Here is a 19927-nt window from a genome sequence, read left to right as displayed (position 1 = left end):
TCTCTCTCCCTCTCTCTCTGCCCTTCTCCCACTCACTCTCTCTGTCTCTCTCTCAAAATAAATAAATAAACTTAAAAAAAATTTAAAAATTTGTTTTAAAGAAGTGATCATACTGGGATGCCTGCGTGGCTCAGTTGGTTAAGCATCTGACTCTTGATTTTGACTCAGGTCACGATCTTATGGTTTGTGACTTTGAGCCCTTCATCTGGCTCCGCGCTGACAGCATGGATTCTCTCTCCCTCTCTCTCTGACCCTGCCCCACTTGCATGCACTCTCTCTAAGTACATAAACTTAAAAAAAAATAAAGTATGATGTTTGGAGAGCCTAGAGAGGGCATAGAAGCCCCAGGCCCCTTCCCCATACCTTGCTCTGTGTTTCCTCTTCATCAGGCTGTTCATCTGTATCCTTCATAATATCATTTATAATAAACCAGAAAATGTAAATAAATGTTTCTCTGAATTTTATAAGCAGTTCTAGCAAAGTATTGAGCTTGAGGAGGGGGGTCACGGGAACCCCTGACGTATGGCCAGTTAGTCAGAGGTACAGGTAACCTGGGCTTGTGAATGGCATCTGAAGCCGGGGTGGTCTTGTGGGACTTAAGCCCTTAACCTTGGGGTCTGTTCTAACCCCAGACAGTGAGTATCAGAATTTAGTTAAACTGTAGGACAGCCACCTACAGTGGTCCACCAAGAATTGGAGGTCCACCAAGAATTGGAGAATTGCTCGGTGTGGAAAAAATTGCACGCATTTGGTATCAGAAGTGTAGAGTGTATAGAAAAACAGATTTTTTTCTTTTAGCCGTCGAAGAGGTTGACAGTGGGTCTTAGGCTGGGGTCCAGGCTCCTTCCCCTAAACCCAGGGCCTCATCTCTGGGTGGATGTTACTTCTCACCCATCCCAACAACACCACTACATCCGTAATTTATAAAAGAAGGAGCCAGATAAATGTTGTTTTTAAAAGTCAACCCTTTCCTTTCACACTGTGGTCTACCTTCACACTGTGGTCTCTGGTAGGTTCCCATTAGGCTCCAGACCATGTCATTTTCAAAGATATTTTGTAAAGCAGCCGCACTATTATTCTGACAGAGCGTGGTCACCTCTCCCCACCCAGAGCTGGTAAAATGACCAATTTCCTCCATCGTTCCAGCATGAAAAACTGGGATGCAGAATGACACGGCTGGCTTCTTTTCCCGGTTGCATTAATCAGGTTCTTGGAGGTGCCATTCCTCTCTCTCTCTCTCTTTCTGGGAAGGAGCTGGCAGCAGCAGAGTTTGATTTCCAGGGCTCAGCTCTATTCCCGTAGAGAACTGGGCTGTGGCTTATTCAGAACTTCCAGCCAAGCTTCAAAAATGCTTTGCACGAACCACTGAAATGCTTTCTTAACAGTATTATTTAATGGCATTGAAATACGTCACGCTATGATGCTTGCAATGAACAGAACATACATATGTTTTATTAAAAGCGCACGTATCCGCACACATGTGTCACTGAAGATGTGTTCAGCTGCGAGCAACAGAACATTCGATTAACAGTGTCTTAGATCGAAGGTGCCCAATGGTCCTAGTTTGCCTGGGACTGAGGGGTTTTCTGGGAAATCGGAATTTCAGTACTAAAACTGGGACAGTTCCAGGCAAACCAAAACAGTTGGTCACTCTTTAAATTGTAAGGACATGTAATAGTTTCTGAACAGGGAGTCCAGATGCAGCTGGTCTGAGAGTCAGCAGGGTGGCTCTTTCCTCGACTTCCCCTTGCCACTCTCACCACAGTGAGATGGCTGGTGCGTTGGGACTAGGAGTGGGGTAGAACTCGGGACTCACATCATCCTTCCCAGGAGCCTGCCCTCCCAAGCAGACTTCCTCTTCCATCTCATTGGCCCGGAGCAGGTGTCATGGCTACCTCCAGTTGCAACGGAGCTAGACAAGCAGATGTCCAGCAAAGGCAAACGGGACTGCCATACCTGTTGATGTGGACTGAATTTCCTCCCCCATCAAACCCTGCCACGAAATTTGTATGTTGAAGCCCTAATCTCCAATGTGATGGTGCTTGTAGGTGGAGCCTTTGGGAGGTACTTAGGTCATGGGGGTAGAACCCCCATGAATGGGGTTAGGGCCCTTACACTAGAGACCCCAGAGAGATGCTCTCTTTCTCCACCATGTGAGGATATGGCAAGAAGGTGGCCACCTGCAAACCAGGAAGGAGGCCCTCGCACAAGGAATGGAATGGCTGAATTCTTGATCTTGGACTTCCCAGCCCTTCAGAACTGTGAGAAATCAGCGTTTTCTGTTTAAACCACACAATCCATGGCATTTTATTATATCAGCCTGAGCTTACGAAGTCAACTGGCTTCCCTTGGGGGCTGAGGACATTGCTTCCTGAACAAATCAGGGCTCTGAGAGGAAGATGGAAAGCAAAGGTCAGTTCAATGGGCCACGAACCATGTCGGCTGCAGCTCATGGAGCCACATGGAGAAGGGACACCATGGCGAAGGCATCAAAAGCATAAGCTCAGGCTGAACCTCAGCTGCCACATTCCAGGGTGGGCCTTTGGGCACATTGCTTGACTTCCATTTCTTCTTCTGTGAAATGGAGATAAAAACACATCTCTCATGGGACGGTTGTGAGAATTTAGATTAGCGTATGCACAAAAAATGCTGAGGACAGGGCGCCTAGGTGGCTCGGCTGGTTAAGCATCCGACTTCAGCTCAGGTCATGATCTCTTGCATCATGAGTTCGAGCCCCACATCAGGCTCTGCGCTGACAGCTCAGAGCCTGGAGTCTGTTTCAGATTCTGTGTCTCCCTTGATCTCTGCCCCTTCCCCACTCATGCTCTGTGTGTGTGTGTCTCTCTCAAAAATAAACAAACATTAAAAAAATTTAAAAAAAGAAAATGCTGAGGACAGTGCCTGGCACATAGTAAATGCTCAATAAATGTTGACCTTTTGTTTCCTTTAATGGTAGAACCCATCCCTCCATCTTCCAGAGAAAGACTTGATTTTTATTTAGGTGAATAGTCTGACAGACAGCTTGGGGAGGGGGGTGAGGGTACAAGCTCCTTTCCTGGTGGGATGTTCAAGGAACCACCAGGCTTTGGGTTTTGCCAACAGGGGGTTGTAAGTTGAAGACCAGAGCTGAATTGTTTGCGATGGGGCTGGGGTGGGGAGGGCCTCCTCCTTTGGCTGTAAGGTGGATGGAAGAGGAAGGGAGAGAAAGAGAAGAGACAGAAGCTGGTAACGAGAGAAACATGAGGAGAACCATAGCGCTGCCTAATAATGATGATCTGCAGCGTGGCTCCCCATGAGACCTTCACGAGAATTCCACCTTACCTGTTGATGGTGGTGGATTTGAAGATGCAGTCGCAGTTTTGAGGACAGAGAACGAGGGCTGAGGCCTCCCAGGGCAAGTGTTCTGTAACACGTGGGTTACAGAAAGGAAAAGGACTGGCATGAGCTACGAGGAGATACTCAGAGTGGAACAATGGCCGCTGGGTGCACAGGAGGTCAAGGTTATGTGTAATTTTAGGTTCCTTCTTGGTACTCGTTTGTATTTCCCAATTCTGCTCTATAAGCAGAACAGAATTCATTTTAAAACTTTCATAGAGGGGCGCCTGGATGCCTCAGTTGGTTAAGCATCTGACTCTTGATTTCAGCTCAGGTCATGATCTCACAGCTCGTGAGTTCGAGCCTCACATTGGGCTCTGCACTGACCGTGCGGAGTCTTCTTGGGATCCTCTCTCTCTGCCTCTCCTGTGCTCATGCTCTCTCTCTCCCAAAATAAATAAATAAACTTAAAAAACTTTTGTACATAGAAGAGTACAACCAATAAAGATTATTATTATTTTTCAAGGTGAGACACGTTAGCTGCCTTTGTCAGATATTTCCCCAACATAATTTTCCCTCTTTTTCTGTCTGCTTCTTTGTCATAGCTAATAATTATAATAGATACCAATGATTGAGCATTTTACTCTGTGTGTCCCAGGCATGTGCTCGGCACTTGACATGCAGAATAATCTTGGGAAGCAGGACTGTTATTATACCCGTTTTGAAAATGAGGAGAGTGAGGGGCATCTGGGTGGTTCCGTAGGCTAAGCGTCCCGGAGACTCTTGATTTCGGCTCAGGTCATGATCTCCCGGTTTGTTGGAGACCTACGTCATGCTCTGTGCCGACAGCGAGTGGATCCTGTTTGGGTTTCTCTCTCTCCCTCTCTCTCTCTCTCTCTCTCTCTCTCTCTCTCTCTCTCTCTGCTCCTCCCCTGCTCACTCATGATCTCTCTCAAAATAAATAAATAAACTTAAAAAAATAAAAAGTGAGGACAGAGAGGTTAAGTCGCTGGTGCACGGCCTCTTTGAGCTAGAGCAATTTTGATGCCAGTGCTCTGGCTTCTGACCACGTCTGTCCCTCTTTTGTTCCTCTCTCTGCCTTTCTTTCATCTCTCAAAAACGATCAGTCCAGAGCCCGTCTCAGTTCTGTGGTTATAACCCAAGATATTTAAATGTGAACGTGACTGACACTTTGGACTGGAGAATTCTCCACTGAGACGCTGTCCTGTGCCCTGTGGGATGTTTAGCAACATCCCTGGACTCTACCCAGTAGATGCCAGCGGCAGTCACCACACACACCCAGTTGTCACACCCATCACATCTCCAGACGTTGCCTAATATCCCTGGGGACCAAAAGCATCCTCATCAGAGCTGCTGATACAGCCTGATCTCTGCAGCTGATGTGGAGATGGATTCTGGAGTGCCTCCAGTTGAACAATCACCGATAGGAGCCCATGGGAACAGGCTGTGCCCTTCTGGCGAGCCCCCACGCTCACTCGAGGCAGCTGCCACCTGCTAGGACATTGTAGGGCAGGGCCTGACAAATGCTTGGAGGGCCTCTGGCAACAGGGACGTGATCCTGCGGCTTGTCCCGAAAGCCAGGAGCTGGGATTGGAAGGGGTAAGACGGGCGATTCTCGACAGGCAAAGGGCAGGGAGACCCAAGCTGGTGTGTGGATGGCCCTTCTGAATAGTGGCAGGGGACCCACGCAAAGAGGCAGAAAGATCAGTGGACCCACTGACACTTGCTGTGTGGATTCAGTCGAGTCTTTCGAGAACACGAACGCTCCCCTCTCTCTCATCCTGGGGTAGTAGGATGATGTGTTCAAATTGGCCGCCCAGCCTCCGGCCCCTCTCTTTACTCTTCTTCAGAGCATGTGACATTCTAGTAGATATGTGGTCACCCTCTGTCACCTAAATTCGGCTCATGGGGGCAGAGGAGGCTGCTGCATGATTGGAGCCCACGACACTGGTGGGCATGGGAAATAAATGCTCGACAAACACCTGCAGAATGAAGGTGCAGCCCCTCCACACCATACGGGGGAGTGATCTGAAAATAGGTCTCAATGGCCGTAGTCATGTCTAGTACTTTCTACTCCGTGGTACCACATCTGAGAATCCATGGCCCCCACTCCAAAAAATCCAACATGAAGAAAAAGCCTTATGTGAATCCATGTGCATCCAATAGTAGCTAAAATAGCACCCCCCAAAAAACCCAACTTGAAAACCCCCCCTAAGTAATCAAGATAGGGGGCTGGGAGAGGAGCCAAGATGGCAAACAGCATGGAAGTTTTTTTGTGTCTCGCATCCATGAAATACAGCCAGATCAACACTAAACCATCCTGCACACCTAGAAAAGTGATCTGAGGATTAACACAACAATCTACACAACCTGAACCACAGAATTCAGCAGGTATGCAGTGCAGAGAGGTGAACTGGGGGAGAGAGAAGCTGTGGAGATCAGGGAGCTGTTTTTGCTTGTGGAGAGAGGAGACGGGGGAGAGTTTGGGAAAAGACCCCCCCCCCCAACAGCAGCTGGAGAGAAAATGGAAAAGCGGAAACAGCCTCAGGGACTGAACTAAAAGGGAGAAAGGAGAGGGTTGAAATTCTATTAAGACTCTACAAACAGGGGAGGGCAGAGTCTGAAACTCCACAGCTCCTTACCTGGAGGGGCTCTGGTGAGAAGGGAGGATCCCCAGGTGCGGAGTGAAGTCCGGTTATCCTCAGGCCACATGGGGAGAGGCGGTTTCCCTGCTGGGAGGACATCTGGTCGAGGCTGTGTGGCCACCCGGGCCCAGCAGACCCCGGAGAACAACCACATTCGCTGGTGGTGGAACAAGGTCGTTAAGGGCGAAGACTGGGGCCAGATGCGTGTTGTGATTTTCCATGATCCCTGAAACGCTGCTGCTACGCGACTGCGTGAACTTTCTCTGGGGCGGGCTGGCGCCCGGCCGAGGTCTCTGGGCTTCGGCAGCAGCAGCGGTCCCGCAAACGTTCCCGGGTGAGGCCGCCACCGGCCATTGCTGGGGAGACCCTCCCGGAGAGGATCCAAGTGGGTCTGAGCCGCAGTCCCTCCAAAGGGAGGGGTCGGGAAACAAAGCCGCGACGGAGATAAAACTCAGGAGGGAGGTGGCGCCTGACAACCTGATGGCTTGGTCACAGACGGCGTAGAAGCGGGGGCTGGGGGGGGTGGGGGGGCTGGGGGATGGTAATGGAAGCCCGAGGCAAAGGACGGGCGCTCAATTGCTGCTCGGGAAGAGGACAGATTTCTATGCTAGAAACTGGGTAGATGGATGACGCCATTTTTACCGCTCCCGCGCATGCGCATACACACGTGCAAGCCCCACAACAATCCCCTCCAGTAAGCAGAGCAGCGCCATCTAGTGGAGAACGAAGTCATTACCCTAAGCCCCGCCCTACTGGGCCAACCTTGCTCTTCAGGAACACAAGTCTCTCCGCCTGCCTAGTTTACGTACTGTAAAGCCCTTCATAGTTTGACTTCTAGGGGAAAACCAGGTAATTTCAATCATATTTCAGTCTGTTCACTGGTCCACCTATTCAGTTTTCTTTTTTTTTCTCTTTCGTTTCTTTTCTTGAATATGAAAGAAAAAAATCATTTTTATTTTCAGTTTTATTAAGAATATTTTTCTTTAATTTTTTCTACTATATTTTTTACCTTTTTGTAAATTTTTGAATTCTATTTTACTTCCATCATCTCATTTTATTGTGTTCATTTTTTCAAATTCTCAAACGTTTCCCTCCCCGCCCCCCACTTTTGTCTCTAATTTATCAAGCTCCTTTCAACAACCAGACCAAAACACACCTAGGATCTAGCATCATTTATTGCATTTGTGTGTGTGTGTGTGTGTGTGTGTGTGTGTTTAATTATTTAATTTCATTTTTTTTACCTTATTCCTTTTCTTCCTTAAAAATGATGAAACAAAGGAATTCACCCCAAAAGAAAGAGCAGGAAAAATGACAGGCAGGGACTTAATCAACACAGATATAAGCAAGATGTCTGAACCAGAATTTAGAATCATGATAATAAGAATACTAGCTGCAGTTGAAAATAGATTAGAATCCCTCTCTGTGGAGATAAAGGAGGTAAAACCTAGTCAGGATGAAATAAAAAATGTTGTACCTGAGCTGCAATCTTGAATGGATGCTGTGGTGGCAAGGATGGATGAGGCAGAGCAGTGAATCAGCAATATAGAGGACAAACTTATGGAGAATAATGAAGCAGAAAAAAAAAAAATAGGGAGACTAAGTCAAAAGAGCACGATTTAAGAATTAGAGAAATCAGTGACTCATTAAAAAGGAACAACATCAGAATCATAGGGGTCCCAGAAGACAAAGAGAGAAAAATGGGTAGAAATGTTATGTTAGCAAGTCTTAGCAGAAAAATTTCCTAACCTGGGGAAAGACACAGACATCAAAATCCAGGAAGCACAGAGGAGTCTTATTGATTCAACAAAAACCAACTATCAACAAGGCATATCATAGTCAAATTCACAAAATACTCAGGCAAGGAAATAATCACGAAAGCAGCAAGGGAAAAAAAATCCTTAACCTACAAGGGAAAACAGATCAGGTTTGCAGCAGCCACAGAAATCTGGCAGGTCAGGAAGGAGTGGCAGGCTGTATTCAACGTGCTGAATTGGAAAAATATGCAGCCTAGAATTCTTTATCTGGCAAGGCTGTCATTCAAAATAGAGAGATCAAAAGTTTCCCAGCCTAACAAAAATTAAAGGAGTTCGTGACCACTAAACCAGCCCTGCAAGAAATTTTAAGGGGGACTCTCTGAGGAGAGAAAAGACAAAAAAAAAAAAAAAAAGACCAAAAGTAACAAAAACTAGGAAGGACCAGAGAACACCACCAGAAACTTCAACTCTACAAAAAACATAATGGCAATAAAGTCATATCTTTCAGTAGTCACTCTAAATGTCAATGGACTAAATGCTCCAATCGAAAGACATAGGGTAACAGAATGGATAAGAAAACAAGCTCTATCTATCTATCTATCTATCTGTTTACAAGAGACCCACTTTAGACCTAAAGACACCTTCAGATTGAAAGTAAGGGGATGGAGAACCATCTATCATGCTAATGTTCAACAAAACAAAGCCAGGGTTGCCATACTTATATCAGACAATCTAGATTTTCAAATACAGACTGTAACAAGAGATGAAGAAGGGCATTATATCACAATTAAGGGGGTTATCCACCAAGGATACCTACAATCATAAACATTTATGCTCCAAATGTGAGAGCACCCAAATATATAAATCAATTAATCACAAACATAAAGAAACTCATTGATAATAATAACATAATAGTAGGGGACTTCAATACCCCACCTACAGCAATAGACAGATCATCTAAACAGAAAATCAACAAGGAAACAATGGCTTTGAATGACACACTAGACCAGATGGAATTAACAGATATATTCAGAACATTTCATCCTACAGCAGCAGAATATACATTCTTCTCCAGTGCACATGGAATGTTCTCCAGAATAGATCACATACTGGGACACAAATCAGCCCTCAACAAATACAAAAAGATCGAGATCATACCGTGCATATTTTAGACCCCAACGCTATGAAACTTAAAATCAATCACAAGAAAAAAATTGGAAAGATAACAAATACTTGGAGACGGAAGAACATCCTGCCACAGAATGAATGGGCTAACCAAGAAGTTAAAGAGGAAATTAAAAAGTATATAGAAGTCGATGAAAATGGTAACACCACAACCCAAAACCTCTGGGACACAGCAAAGGCGGTCATAAGAGGAAAGTATATAGCAATCCAGGCCTTCCTAAAGAAGGAAGAAAGGCCTCAGATACACAACCAAACCCTACACCTTAAAGAGCTGGAAAAAGAACAGCAAATAAAACCCCAAACCAGCAGGAGACAGGAAATAATAAAGATTAGAGCAGAAATCAACGCTATCGAAAAAAAAAAAACCCAGTAGAACAGATCAATGAAAACAGAAGCTGGTTCTTTGAAAGAATTAACAAAACTGATAAACCGCTAGCCAGCTTGATCAAAAAGAAAAAGGAAAGGAACCAAATAATAAAATCAAGAAGGAAAGAGGAGAGATAATAACCAACACAGCAGAAATACAAACAATAATAGCAGTTTCTTATGAGCAATTATACACCAATAGAATGGGAAATATGGAAGAAATGGACAAATTCCTAGAAACATATAAACTACCAAAACTGAAACAGGAAGAAATAGAATATTTGAACAGACCCATAACTAGTAAAGAAATCGAATTAGTAATCAAAAATCTCCCCAAAAACAAGACTCCGGGGCCAGATGGCTTTCCAGGGGAATTCTACCAAACATTAAAGGAAGAGTTAACACCTATTCTCTTGAAGTTGTGCCAAATAAGAGAAATGGAAGGAAAACTTCCAAACTCTTTCTATGAAGCCAGCATTACCTTGATTCCAAATCCAGACAAAGACCCCACGAAAAAGGAGAACTATAGACCAATTTCCCTGATGAACAGGCATGCAAAAATTCTCAACAAGATAATAGCCAGCCGGATCCAACAATACGTGAAAAAAAATTATTCGCCACGACCAAGTGGGATTTATAACTGGGATGTGGGGCTGGTTCAATATCTGCAAAACAATCAATGTGATTCATCACATCAATAAAAGAAAGAACAAGAACCACATGATCCTCTCAGTGGACGTAGAGAAAGCATTTGACAAAATACAGCATCCTTTGTTGATAAAAACCATTAAGAAAGTAGGGATACAAGGACCATACCTTGAGATCATAAAAGCCATATATGAAAGACCCAAAGCTAATATCATCCTCAATGGGGAAAAACTGAGAGCTTTCCCCCTAAGGTCAGAAACAAGACAGGGATGTCCACTCTCACCACTGTTATTCAACATAGTATTGGAAGTTTTAGCCTCAGCAATCAGACAACACAAAGAAATACAAGGCATCCAAACTGGCCAGGAGGAGGTCAAACTTTCACTCTTCACAGATGACATGATACTCCATATGGAAAACTCAAAAGATTCCACCAAAAAAACTGCTAGAACGGATCCATGAATTCAGCAAAGTAGCAGGATATAAAATCAATGCGCAGAAATCGGTTTCATTCCTACACACCAAGAATGGAGCAACAGAAAGAGAAATCAAGGAATCGATGCCATATATAATTGCACCAAAACCCATAAAATACCTAGGAATAAATCTAACCAAAGAGGTGAAAAATCTATACACTGAAAACTGTAGAAAGCTTATGAAAGAAATTGAAGACACAAAAAAATGGAAAAAGATTCCATGCTCCTGGATAGGAAGAACAAACATTTTTAGAATGTCGATACCACCCAAAGCAATCTACATATTCAAGGCAATCCCTATCAAAATAACACCAGCATTCTTCACAGAGCTAGAACAAACCATCCTAAAATTTGTATGGAACCAGAAAAGACCCTGAATAGCCAAAGCAATCTTGAAAAAGAAAACCAAAGCAGGAGGCATCACAATCTCATACTTCAAGCTGTATTAAAAACCTGTAATCCTCAATACAGTATGGTCCTGGCACAAAAACAGACACTCAGATCAATGGAACAGAATAGAAAACCCAGAAATGGACCCACAAATGTATGGCCAACTCATCTTTGACAAAGCAGGAAAGCATATCCAATGGAATAAAGGCAGTCTCTTCAGCAAGTGGTGCTGGGAAAATTGGACAGCCACATGAAGAGAAATAAACCTGGACCACTTTCTTACACCGTACACAAAATAAACTCAAAATGGATGAAAGACCTAATGTGAGATAGGAAGCCATCCAAATCCTCAAGGAGAAAGCAGGCAAAAACCTCTTTGACCTTGGCCACAGCAACTTCTTATTCAACATGTCTCTGGAGGCAAGGGAAACAAAAGCAAAAATGAAGTATTGGGAACTCATTAAAATAAGGATCTTCTGTACAGTGAAGGAAACAATCAGCAAAACTGAAAGGCAACTGACAGAATGGGAGAAGATATTTGCAAACAAGATATCAGATAAAGGATTAGTATCCAAAATCTGTAAAGAACTTATCAAACTCAACATCCCAAAACCAAATAATCCAGTAAAGAAATGGGCAAAGACATGAATGGACACTTCTCCAAAGAAGACATCCAGATGGTCAACCTACACATGAAAAAATGCTCAACATCACTCGTCATCAGGGAAATACAAATCGAAACCACAATGAGATACCACCTCACACCTGTCAGAATGGCTAACATTAACAACTCAGGCAACAACAGATGTTGGGGAGGATGCGGAGAAAGAGGATCTCTTTGGCACTGCTGGTGGGAATGCAAACAGGTGTAGGTACTCTGGAAAATAGTATGGAGTTTCCTCAAAAAATTAAAAAGAGAACTACCCTACGACCCAGCAATGGCACTACTAGGTATTTATCCAAGGGACACAGGTATGCTGTTTCGAAGGGATACATGCACCCCAATGTTTATAGCAGCACTATCTACAATAGCCAAAGTATGGAAAGAGCCCAAATGTCCATCAATATGGACAAAGAAGAAGTGGTATATATACATACAATGGAATATTACTCAGCAACGAGAAGATAAAATCTTGCCATTTGCAACTACGTGAATGCACGTAGTTGCAACTACGTGGGGGCATTTTGCTAAGTGAGATTAGTCAGTCAGAGATAGACAAATATCATATGACTTCACTCATCTGAGGACTTTAAGATACAGAACAGATGAACATAAGGGAAGGGAAGCAAAAATAATATAAAAACAGGGAGGGGGACAAAAACGTAAGAGACTCTTAAATATGGAGAACAAACTGAGGGTTACTGGAGGGGTTGGGGGAGGGGGATGGGCTAAATGGGTAAGGGGCACTAAGGAATCTACTCCTGAAATCATTGTTGCACTATATGCTAACTAACTTGGATGTAAATTAAGAAAAAAATTAAATAAAAAAAATTAATATCTATATATGATGGTAATTAAAGCCAACCTGGGGCGCCTGGAAAGCTCAGTCAGTTAAGAGTCTGACTGTTGATTTCAGCCCAGGTCATAATCTCACATTTCATGGAATCGAGCCCCACATTGGGGTCTGTGTTGACATCATGTTGCAAATATCTTCTCCCATTCTGTCATCATGGAGCCTGCTTGGGATTCTCTCTCTCTCTCTCTCTCTGTCTCTCAATATAAGTAAATAAATAAACATTAAAACAATTTAGAGCAGCCCTTATAAATTGATTTGCTGAATTTCCAGATATCCAGTATACATGTTATTTACAGTAATATAAGTTAATATCCTAGCACACCTACAAAACTGTAATACATAATGCAAAATTGCACATGCAGTCGATGGCTGAGGTCATAAGTGTGACCATCCTTTCATGCTCTTGGTGGGACTATCAGGCACAATCCCTCTGGAGGGCAATTTGGAAGTTCCTAATTAAAACGCAAGGGTTGGGGCACCTGGATGGCTCAGTTGTTTAAGCGTCCGACTCTTGATTTCAGCTCAGATCATGATCTCCCAGTCGTGCGATCTAGCCCTGCATGGAACCCCACATTGGAAACTGCTTAAGATTTTCTCTCTCCCTATGTCCCTTCCCCACTTGTGCTCGCCCACTCTCTAAATGAATAAATAAGCAAGTGTTCATGTCATTTGACCCAATGATTGCATTTCTAGGAACTAATTTTTCTAGGAATTTATGTATTTCTAGGAATTTATCCTAGAAACGACCCAGACGTCTGTGTATAGGGGAATGGTTATATAAGTCACTGTATATTGGTATAATGGAATACTATACAGCCATTAAAAATTACGGGTGCCTGGTAAGGGTCTGACTTTGGCTCAGGTCATGATCTTGCGGTCTGTGAGTTCAAGCCCCACGTCGGGCTCTGTCCTGACAGCTCGGAGCCTGGAGCCCGCTTCGGATTCTGTGTCTCCCTCTCTGCCTGCTGCTCCCCTGCTCATGCTCTGTTTCTCTCTCTCAAAAATAAACTTAAAAAAAAATTTTTTTAAATGAGATTTGCATGTCGTGACATGGAAAAATGCCTAAGATATACCATGAAGTTAAAAAGTGTTGCAAGATGTGTTTGTAGAATAACCATGGTGTTACAACTTATAGTACAGGCATAAACGTTTTTAAAAATCTGGCGGAACATATACCATACTGTTGACAATGGGGTTTTTTTCTAAAGGATTGAGGGAGATTTTCTCTGTGGTGTGAATTTCTGCAATGCTTAAAATTGTGAAACACAGCCAGTAAAGAAAACACCAAATCTGCAGCGAGAGCTCGCTGGTATAAGGGAACGGAAGCAAGGACGTGAAGACAGGAAGCCATTCTCATCAAGGTGTTATTAACAGCGATCGATCATTTCTGAGTCGTGTGACAATAGGCACGTTTTGTTTTTCTTCTTTTGAGGCACAACTTGTATAAAGAGCCTGTGTGGCCTTTACAGAGGACAACCCCCGCCCCCAAACCCTTTGTGTAAACCGGGTGGTGCTCAGGGTGTAGAATATTCTGTCGATGTAAACTGCTGTGGTGTGGTGTCCTGTTTCCCCAGGATGGATGACATCCAGCTTTGCAACGATATTATGGACCTGAAACAAGAGCTACAGAACTTGGTCGCCATCCCAGGTAACCGTGTGAGACTCCACCCTCGTTAAGGAGCCGCTCAGAGTCCTCTGGCCGGCCCTGTCGGTGCCCCTTGGGTCTGGAAGACAGAGTTCATCTCTTCTACCGCAGCCCCATTCTTGCAGTGCAGTCCTCCACATCAGGGGGATCCAGGTTCAAGTACTAATTCTGGCCCGCTCTTTGACCTTGGGAAAGTCACTTTATCTGAGGCTCAGTTTCCCTTCTTCCGGAAATGGGGTAGGAGTAGGTACAGCTTTTAACTCGCTGGGTATAAATCTCATTGTGATACACAGAACATTGCAATCCACGAGCCTAGCTTCATATCTGGCCCAAAGGTTAAGAATCCAGTAAGTATTTTTTTTTTTAATATTTATTTCTTTGAGAGAGGGGCGGCGGGAGGGGCAGAGAGAGAGGGAGACAGAGGACCCGAAGCAAGCTCCATGCTGACAGCAGAGAGCCCAAATGTGAGGTTTGAACTCATGAACTGTGAGATCATGACCTAAGCCGAAGTCGGATGCTTAACCGACTGAGCCACCCAGGCGCCCCAAAAGTCCGGTAAGTATTAACGATTGTTACTGTTCTGTTTGGGGGCAGGTAGAGTGTGGTATTTTTACAAGCTCTGACTTCGGGGTTCAACCTAGATCTGTCGATTATTAATGACATGACCTTGAGCAAGTGACTCCACTAAAACTCGATTTCGTCACCTGTCAACTGGGACAATAGTGGTATCTACTTTATAGGATCATTGTGAGACGGACTGAGGGAAAAAACATATGCGGTGCTAACCACAGCTCCCATCCTATAACAAGTGCTTAATAAATTATTCCTGTTGTTATTGTCAGTAACCGAACACATTCCTACCCGTCCTTGTAACATATTTATATATTAATTCATTTTAAAATGACAGTAATAAACCTATTTCCTTGTAACCTAAGTACCGTTTTATGAACCACGATTGTCTTTTCTAAATCCACAAATATTTAATGGGAAAAGTGGTATTTTTTAAAAAATTTACCAAATCTCTTTTACAACTTGTTTAATATGCTATCATATCTGCTTTGATATGTATTGCGTTGGAAAGTGTCTTTTTGCTTCAGAATATGGAATGAGTCCTGATTCTCACACACACACACACACACACACACACACACATTTCTACCAATTCCTTCAGGTCATGGTTGATTTGTTCCGTTTCCCAAGAGAGCCTTCCCTGCCCATCCAGGCTGGGTTATGCGCAGGTGTGAAGGTCTGGCAGGTGCACAGGAAAGGTGTATGGGAGGCAGATACACAATTCTGGCCCAGGAACCTTGCGTTGGCCTTGGGGAGGAGCCGCCCAGGCCGGATAAGCACCCCATGGGCTTCTACTTGAGTACGTTTGCCCTTCTATCCGTCTGGTAAGTATGTCTCAGCCGCTGTGTTGCCGCAGGCTGCGAGCTAGCACTGCACGTGCGCTGAGGAAGAGAAAAGGATCCCCTACTCTGGTCACTCAGACAGGACCTGGCACACAGCGGGTACCAGTAAGTGGCAGCTACGATTGAGTAGGAAGCCCGTCAGAATGCATTGTAGAAGAGGACACCGTTCCAAATGCTTTCTCGTTTGGAACATGTGGTGCTGGGCCATTCTTTACTGGGGCCGGGGGCGGGGTGGGGGGAACGATGTCCTGTGCACTGTAGCATGTTTAGCAGTGGCCTCTGCCCACTGGATGCCAGCAGCATCTCCCCCGCAGTCGTGACAGTGAAAAATGTCTGCCAGATATACCCCGGCGGGGAGGTGCGAAATTGCCACCCATCTGAGAACCACTAGAGTCCCGTGGTCTGGGTTTGAATCCAGGCTGACCAGACGGGTGAACTTGATGTAGCACCTTCGTTTCTCTGGGCCTTAAATACACTCCTGTTCTGCTGGTGGTGGGTACAGCGGGAGCCCGTCGTCCTTCCGGCACCATTCCTCTAAGGAGCACTCACAGGTGCCAGGCCGTGTGGGGTGACAGCAAGTGGGTGTGGGGTTTCTCTTCTAGGTGATTAAATTGTTCTTTCACAAAAATATGTATTTATTTATTTATTTTGAGAGAGAACGCAAGTGGGGGAGGGGCAGAGAGAGAGAGAGGGAGAGAGGGAATCCCAAGCAGGCTCCGTGCTGTCAGCGCAGAGCCCAACGCGGATCCCATGACCCCGGGATCATGACCTGAGCCGAAATCAAGAGTCAGACGCTTAACCGACTGAGCCACCCAGGCGCCTCGATTAAACTGTTCTAAAATCAGCTGTGGTGATGGCTGCATATCTCGATGGGTGAATTGTGATGGTATATGTGAGTTATATCCCAATAAAACTGTACCGCAGGAAGTCAAATTTCAAACAGAAAACAGCAAAAGAAGGGAGAAAAAACGGCAATGGCCGGCACTGCTCACCTACTAGAGACTCGATTCAGTTGGTGTGGGGTTCTGGCATTGGTCATTTTTTAAAACGTCACGTGATTATGAGGAGCAGCCAGGGTGGAGAGCCACCAGGCCGGGTCCGCTGTTGTGCTTTATATCTCGCGGAGAAAACCCACCCAAGCTTAGGGAACCACAAAATGGGCAGTTACTGGAAGGATCAGGGAGGCTCCTGGAGCCCAAGGCCATCGTGTTAGCTTCCTGTGGCCGCCCTAACAAATTCCCACGAACTTAGTGGCATAAATCAACATGGATTTATTCTCTCTCAGTTTTGGAGGACGCAAGTCCGCAAGCAAAGCATCGGCTGGGCCATGCTTTTTCTGAAGGTTCTAGAAGAGAATCCTTCCTTGCATCTTCCAGCTCCTGGTGGCTGCCTGCAGTCTTTGGTGCTCCTCGGCTTGCAGCTGACTCGCTCCTGTCTCTGCTTTTGTCATCCCATGGCTTCTTCCCTGTACATCTGTGTGTCCTCTCCCCTCCTCACAAGGACATCAATCATCGGATTTAGGGCTCACCCTAATAAGTATGACTTCATCTCAACTAATGACACCCGCAAGGATTCTATTTCTTTTGTAAAATATTTCTTTAAATATTTTATTTATTTGGGGGAGATCGCAAGTGGGGGAGTGGCAGAGAGAGAGAGAGAGAGAGAGAGACAGAGGATCCCAAATAGGCTCTGCACTGACAAGCTGACAGTAGTGAGCCTGACATGTGGCTCAAACTCATGAACCGTGAGCTCATGACCTGAGCTGAAGTCAGACACTCAACTGACTGAGCCACCCAGGTGCTCCAAAGATCCTGTTTCCAAACAGGGTAGACATGACATTTTGGTGGGTGGGAATCCATTCAACCCAATACCAGCATGAAGCTCCACCCATCCTCACAAGGGTCTGGAACCAGAAACAGGAAAGCTGTTAGAATGTTCCCTCCCTCCCTGTCTCTGTCTGTCTCATTCTCTCTCTCTCTCCTTCCTTGTTGGACACAGTCTCCATTTTCTCCCTCTAGCACATGAGCTGAGCAAGGCCACTCCTGTCTCCTTCCCATGATCGTCCAACACAAAAGTCCAACCCTCAGGACCTCTGTGTCCTAATTTTCAGCCTCCCAGGAGAACTCTGATGGGTCGAACATGGGTTGCCTTCTTCGTTGAGGGAAGAAAGATTTCTGAGCCCACCATTGGTGCAGCAGAACATGTGGGGGCCACTGAGGCAAAAGAGATATGAGTGTGTGAGCACGGGACCAACCAGAGCCACTCCAGGCCACAGAGGCTCCAGTCGGGGCTGTGGCAGCCTCTGGAACACAGGTGGAAATGGGTGGGAGCAAGGTCTTTGTTTCACATAGTCCCTGGGGTTGCTAACTAACCAGGAATGAGACTAGGATAAGGAGGACAGCTGGAGCACAAAAATTCAGTAATCAGGGCAAATAATATATTAATGCAATATTTAAAATACTGAAATACACTCACACACACATACACACACACACAATCCACGATGAACAAAATACCAAAAGTTTTTTTTAAATGTTTATTTATTTTGAGAGAGAGAGAAGAGGCAGGGGAGGGGCAGAGAGACGGCGAGAAAGAATCCTAAGCCGACTGTGCGGTCACAGTGAGTGCAGAGTCAGATGCTGGGCTCGATCCAGGAGACCATGCCCTGAGCCAAAGTCAGGAGTCTGATGCTTAGCTGACTGAGCCACACAGGCGCCCCCTAAAATACCAAAAGTTTAAATAAAGACAAGATTAGTACTGATAGTAGGCAGAGTCCAAGAACGTTCAAACCTACAGCGCAGGGGGAGTCCCACAATGAAGAGCACATTTCACCTGAAATGCCATCAAGTGTCCAGCTGAGAAACACAGGTTGACGAGGTCACAGGACCAGTTGGCAACGGAGCCCAGGTCCTTAACGCTGGTCCCGTTGATTCCCCAGGAAATCGAGTCTTTGGGCAGAAGTTCACACGTTAAAGTTTTCTTTCTTCTCCTGATTTCCTCCTCACCTCTTCCCTGAATCCTTGTTGAGTCTTTGTGTATTCCCTGGACCAGAGCCAGGTTTCTAGCTGGATTAAGCTGGGGGGAGGCGGGGGGGGGGGGGGGGGGAGGAGGGGAGACAATGCTCCCAGCAACACATCACTAAAGGTATTAAGGAAGGAGATCACTGAATGGCCAAGAAATTCACACTTCTCCAGCCAGAGTCGCATCATTCACCAGCTCCCCATGGTGGGTGCAGGTGACTGGTTGGGGAGACCTCCAGGGCCCTCCCTGCCTTGAGGGCCTCTCTGGGACAAGCCAAGATGTCTCATCTCTGCCATCACTGCTACCTCAGAGCTGGGGATGCGTAGACCTGGCTGGAGAGGCTGTGGCACTTTCCCCTCGGACGTAAACATAGCATCTCCTTCGTAGGGTTGTTACAAAGGATTAAAGCAGTGGTTCTCAAGCAGGGTGACTTTGCCCCCTAGAGGCATTTTGAGTGTCACATCCGGGGTGGGGTACTCCCGGCATCTAGTGGGTGGAGGCCAAGGACGCTGCTAAACACCCTCCAGTGCACAGGACGGCCCTTGCAACAAAGGATGCTCCAGTCTCAAATATCAGTAGCGCCCAGGCTGGGAGACAGATTAAACGAACGTGACAAACTCATGGGAATACGAACATAATAGCTGCAATTTATGAAGCACTTATCGTTTGCACACTTATGCCGTGAGACCTGCTTTTCCTTCTTTAAATCGGTATTTATTTCTTTTGTACCTGATTCAATTCATATTAAAGAAGTGGGCATTTAGTCATTAAAACAACAGTGAGGATGTAAAAGAACAGCTTATAATAAGAGTAGCCGGCTGTTCATGAGCCTTTGCTACAAACCAGGCAGCGAGCCTATTTTACTTGTTTTAATTCTCTTAAAAACTTGCAGCAACTTCAGGATTATCTGTGTTGAGAGACTAGCTGCTCAGAGAGGTTGAGGAACATGCCCAGAGTCCCACAGCTAGGAAGAGGGGGAGCTAGGGCGTCAAGCCAGGATCGTCTGAGTCTCCAATGGGTGCTCACAGTCATGTTGTGGGGGACAGGCCAGGGAGAGCAGTTAGGAGGGCACACGTGGTCCAGGAAGAGATAGCCTGGGCTAAGGAGGTTGCTGGAGGGGATGACAAGGGAGTCAGAGAGTCATGTGGGTAAGCACATGGAGATGTTAGGGATCAGGTGTGTGGTGCCAGGAAGCACAGGGTGAGCCTGGCAGGCTGGCAGTTCCCATTGGCAAGTAGGTGGGTGACGTTGGCAAGCCAAAGATCGTATCACCAAGTTGAGTGGTGGTGCCCGCAGGCAGGTGGGTGGTGCCCAGAGACAGGGTGGTGCCTGCAGGCAGGTGGGTGGTGCCCGCAGGCAGGTGGGTGGTGCCCACAGGCAGGTGGGTGGTGCCTGCAGGCAGGTGGGTGGTGCCCAGAGGCAGGTGGGTGGTACCTGCAGGCAGGTGGGTGGTGCCCAGAGACAGGTGGGTGGTGCCCAGAGGCAGGTGAGTGGTGCCTGTAGATCTGCTGCCCCCTCCTTTTTATCTTCTG

At 45.8% G+C, this 19927-nt stretch overlaps 1 protein-coding gene and 1 long non-coding RNA gene across 2 annotated transcripts in view; one reads left to right on the top strand and one right to left on the bottom strand.

Annotated features, from left to right (window-relative positions):
• LOC123382654 overlaps positions 1-6484 on the bottom strand; it is a 76400-nt gene extending 69916 nt beyond the window's left edge. Inside the window, exon 1 of the long non-coding RNA XR_006591333.1 lies at positions 5979-6484. This is a non-coding gene — a long non-coding RNA (uncharacterized LOC123382654). The remainder of the gene's footprint in view (positions 1-5978) is intronic.
• Positions 1-19927, top strand: part of BMERB1 (bMERB domain containing 1) — a 120306-nt gene that overhangs the window by 93899 nt on the left and 6480 nt on the right. The window contains exon 3 of the mRNA XM_003998842.6: positions 13892-13965. Coding sequence (XP_003998891.1) covers positions 13892-13965 — 74 coding nt within the window. The remainder of the gene's footprint in view (positions 1-13891; positions 13966-19927) is intronic.

This window comes from Felis catus, chromosome E3, assembly GCF_018350175.1.
Source record: "Felis catus isolate Fca126 chromosome E3, F.catus_Fca126_mat1.0, whole genome shotgun sequence".
Classification (NCBI taxonomy): domain Eukaryota; kingdom Metazoa; phylum Chordata; class Mammalia; order Carnivora; family Felidae; genus Felis; species Felis catus.
The sequence above is the reverse complement of the archived record's forward strand: the minus strand, read 5'-3'. Positions and strand labels throughout refer to the sequence as shown.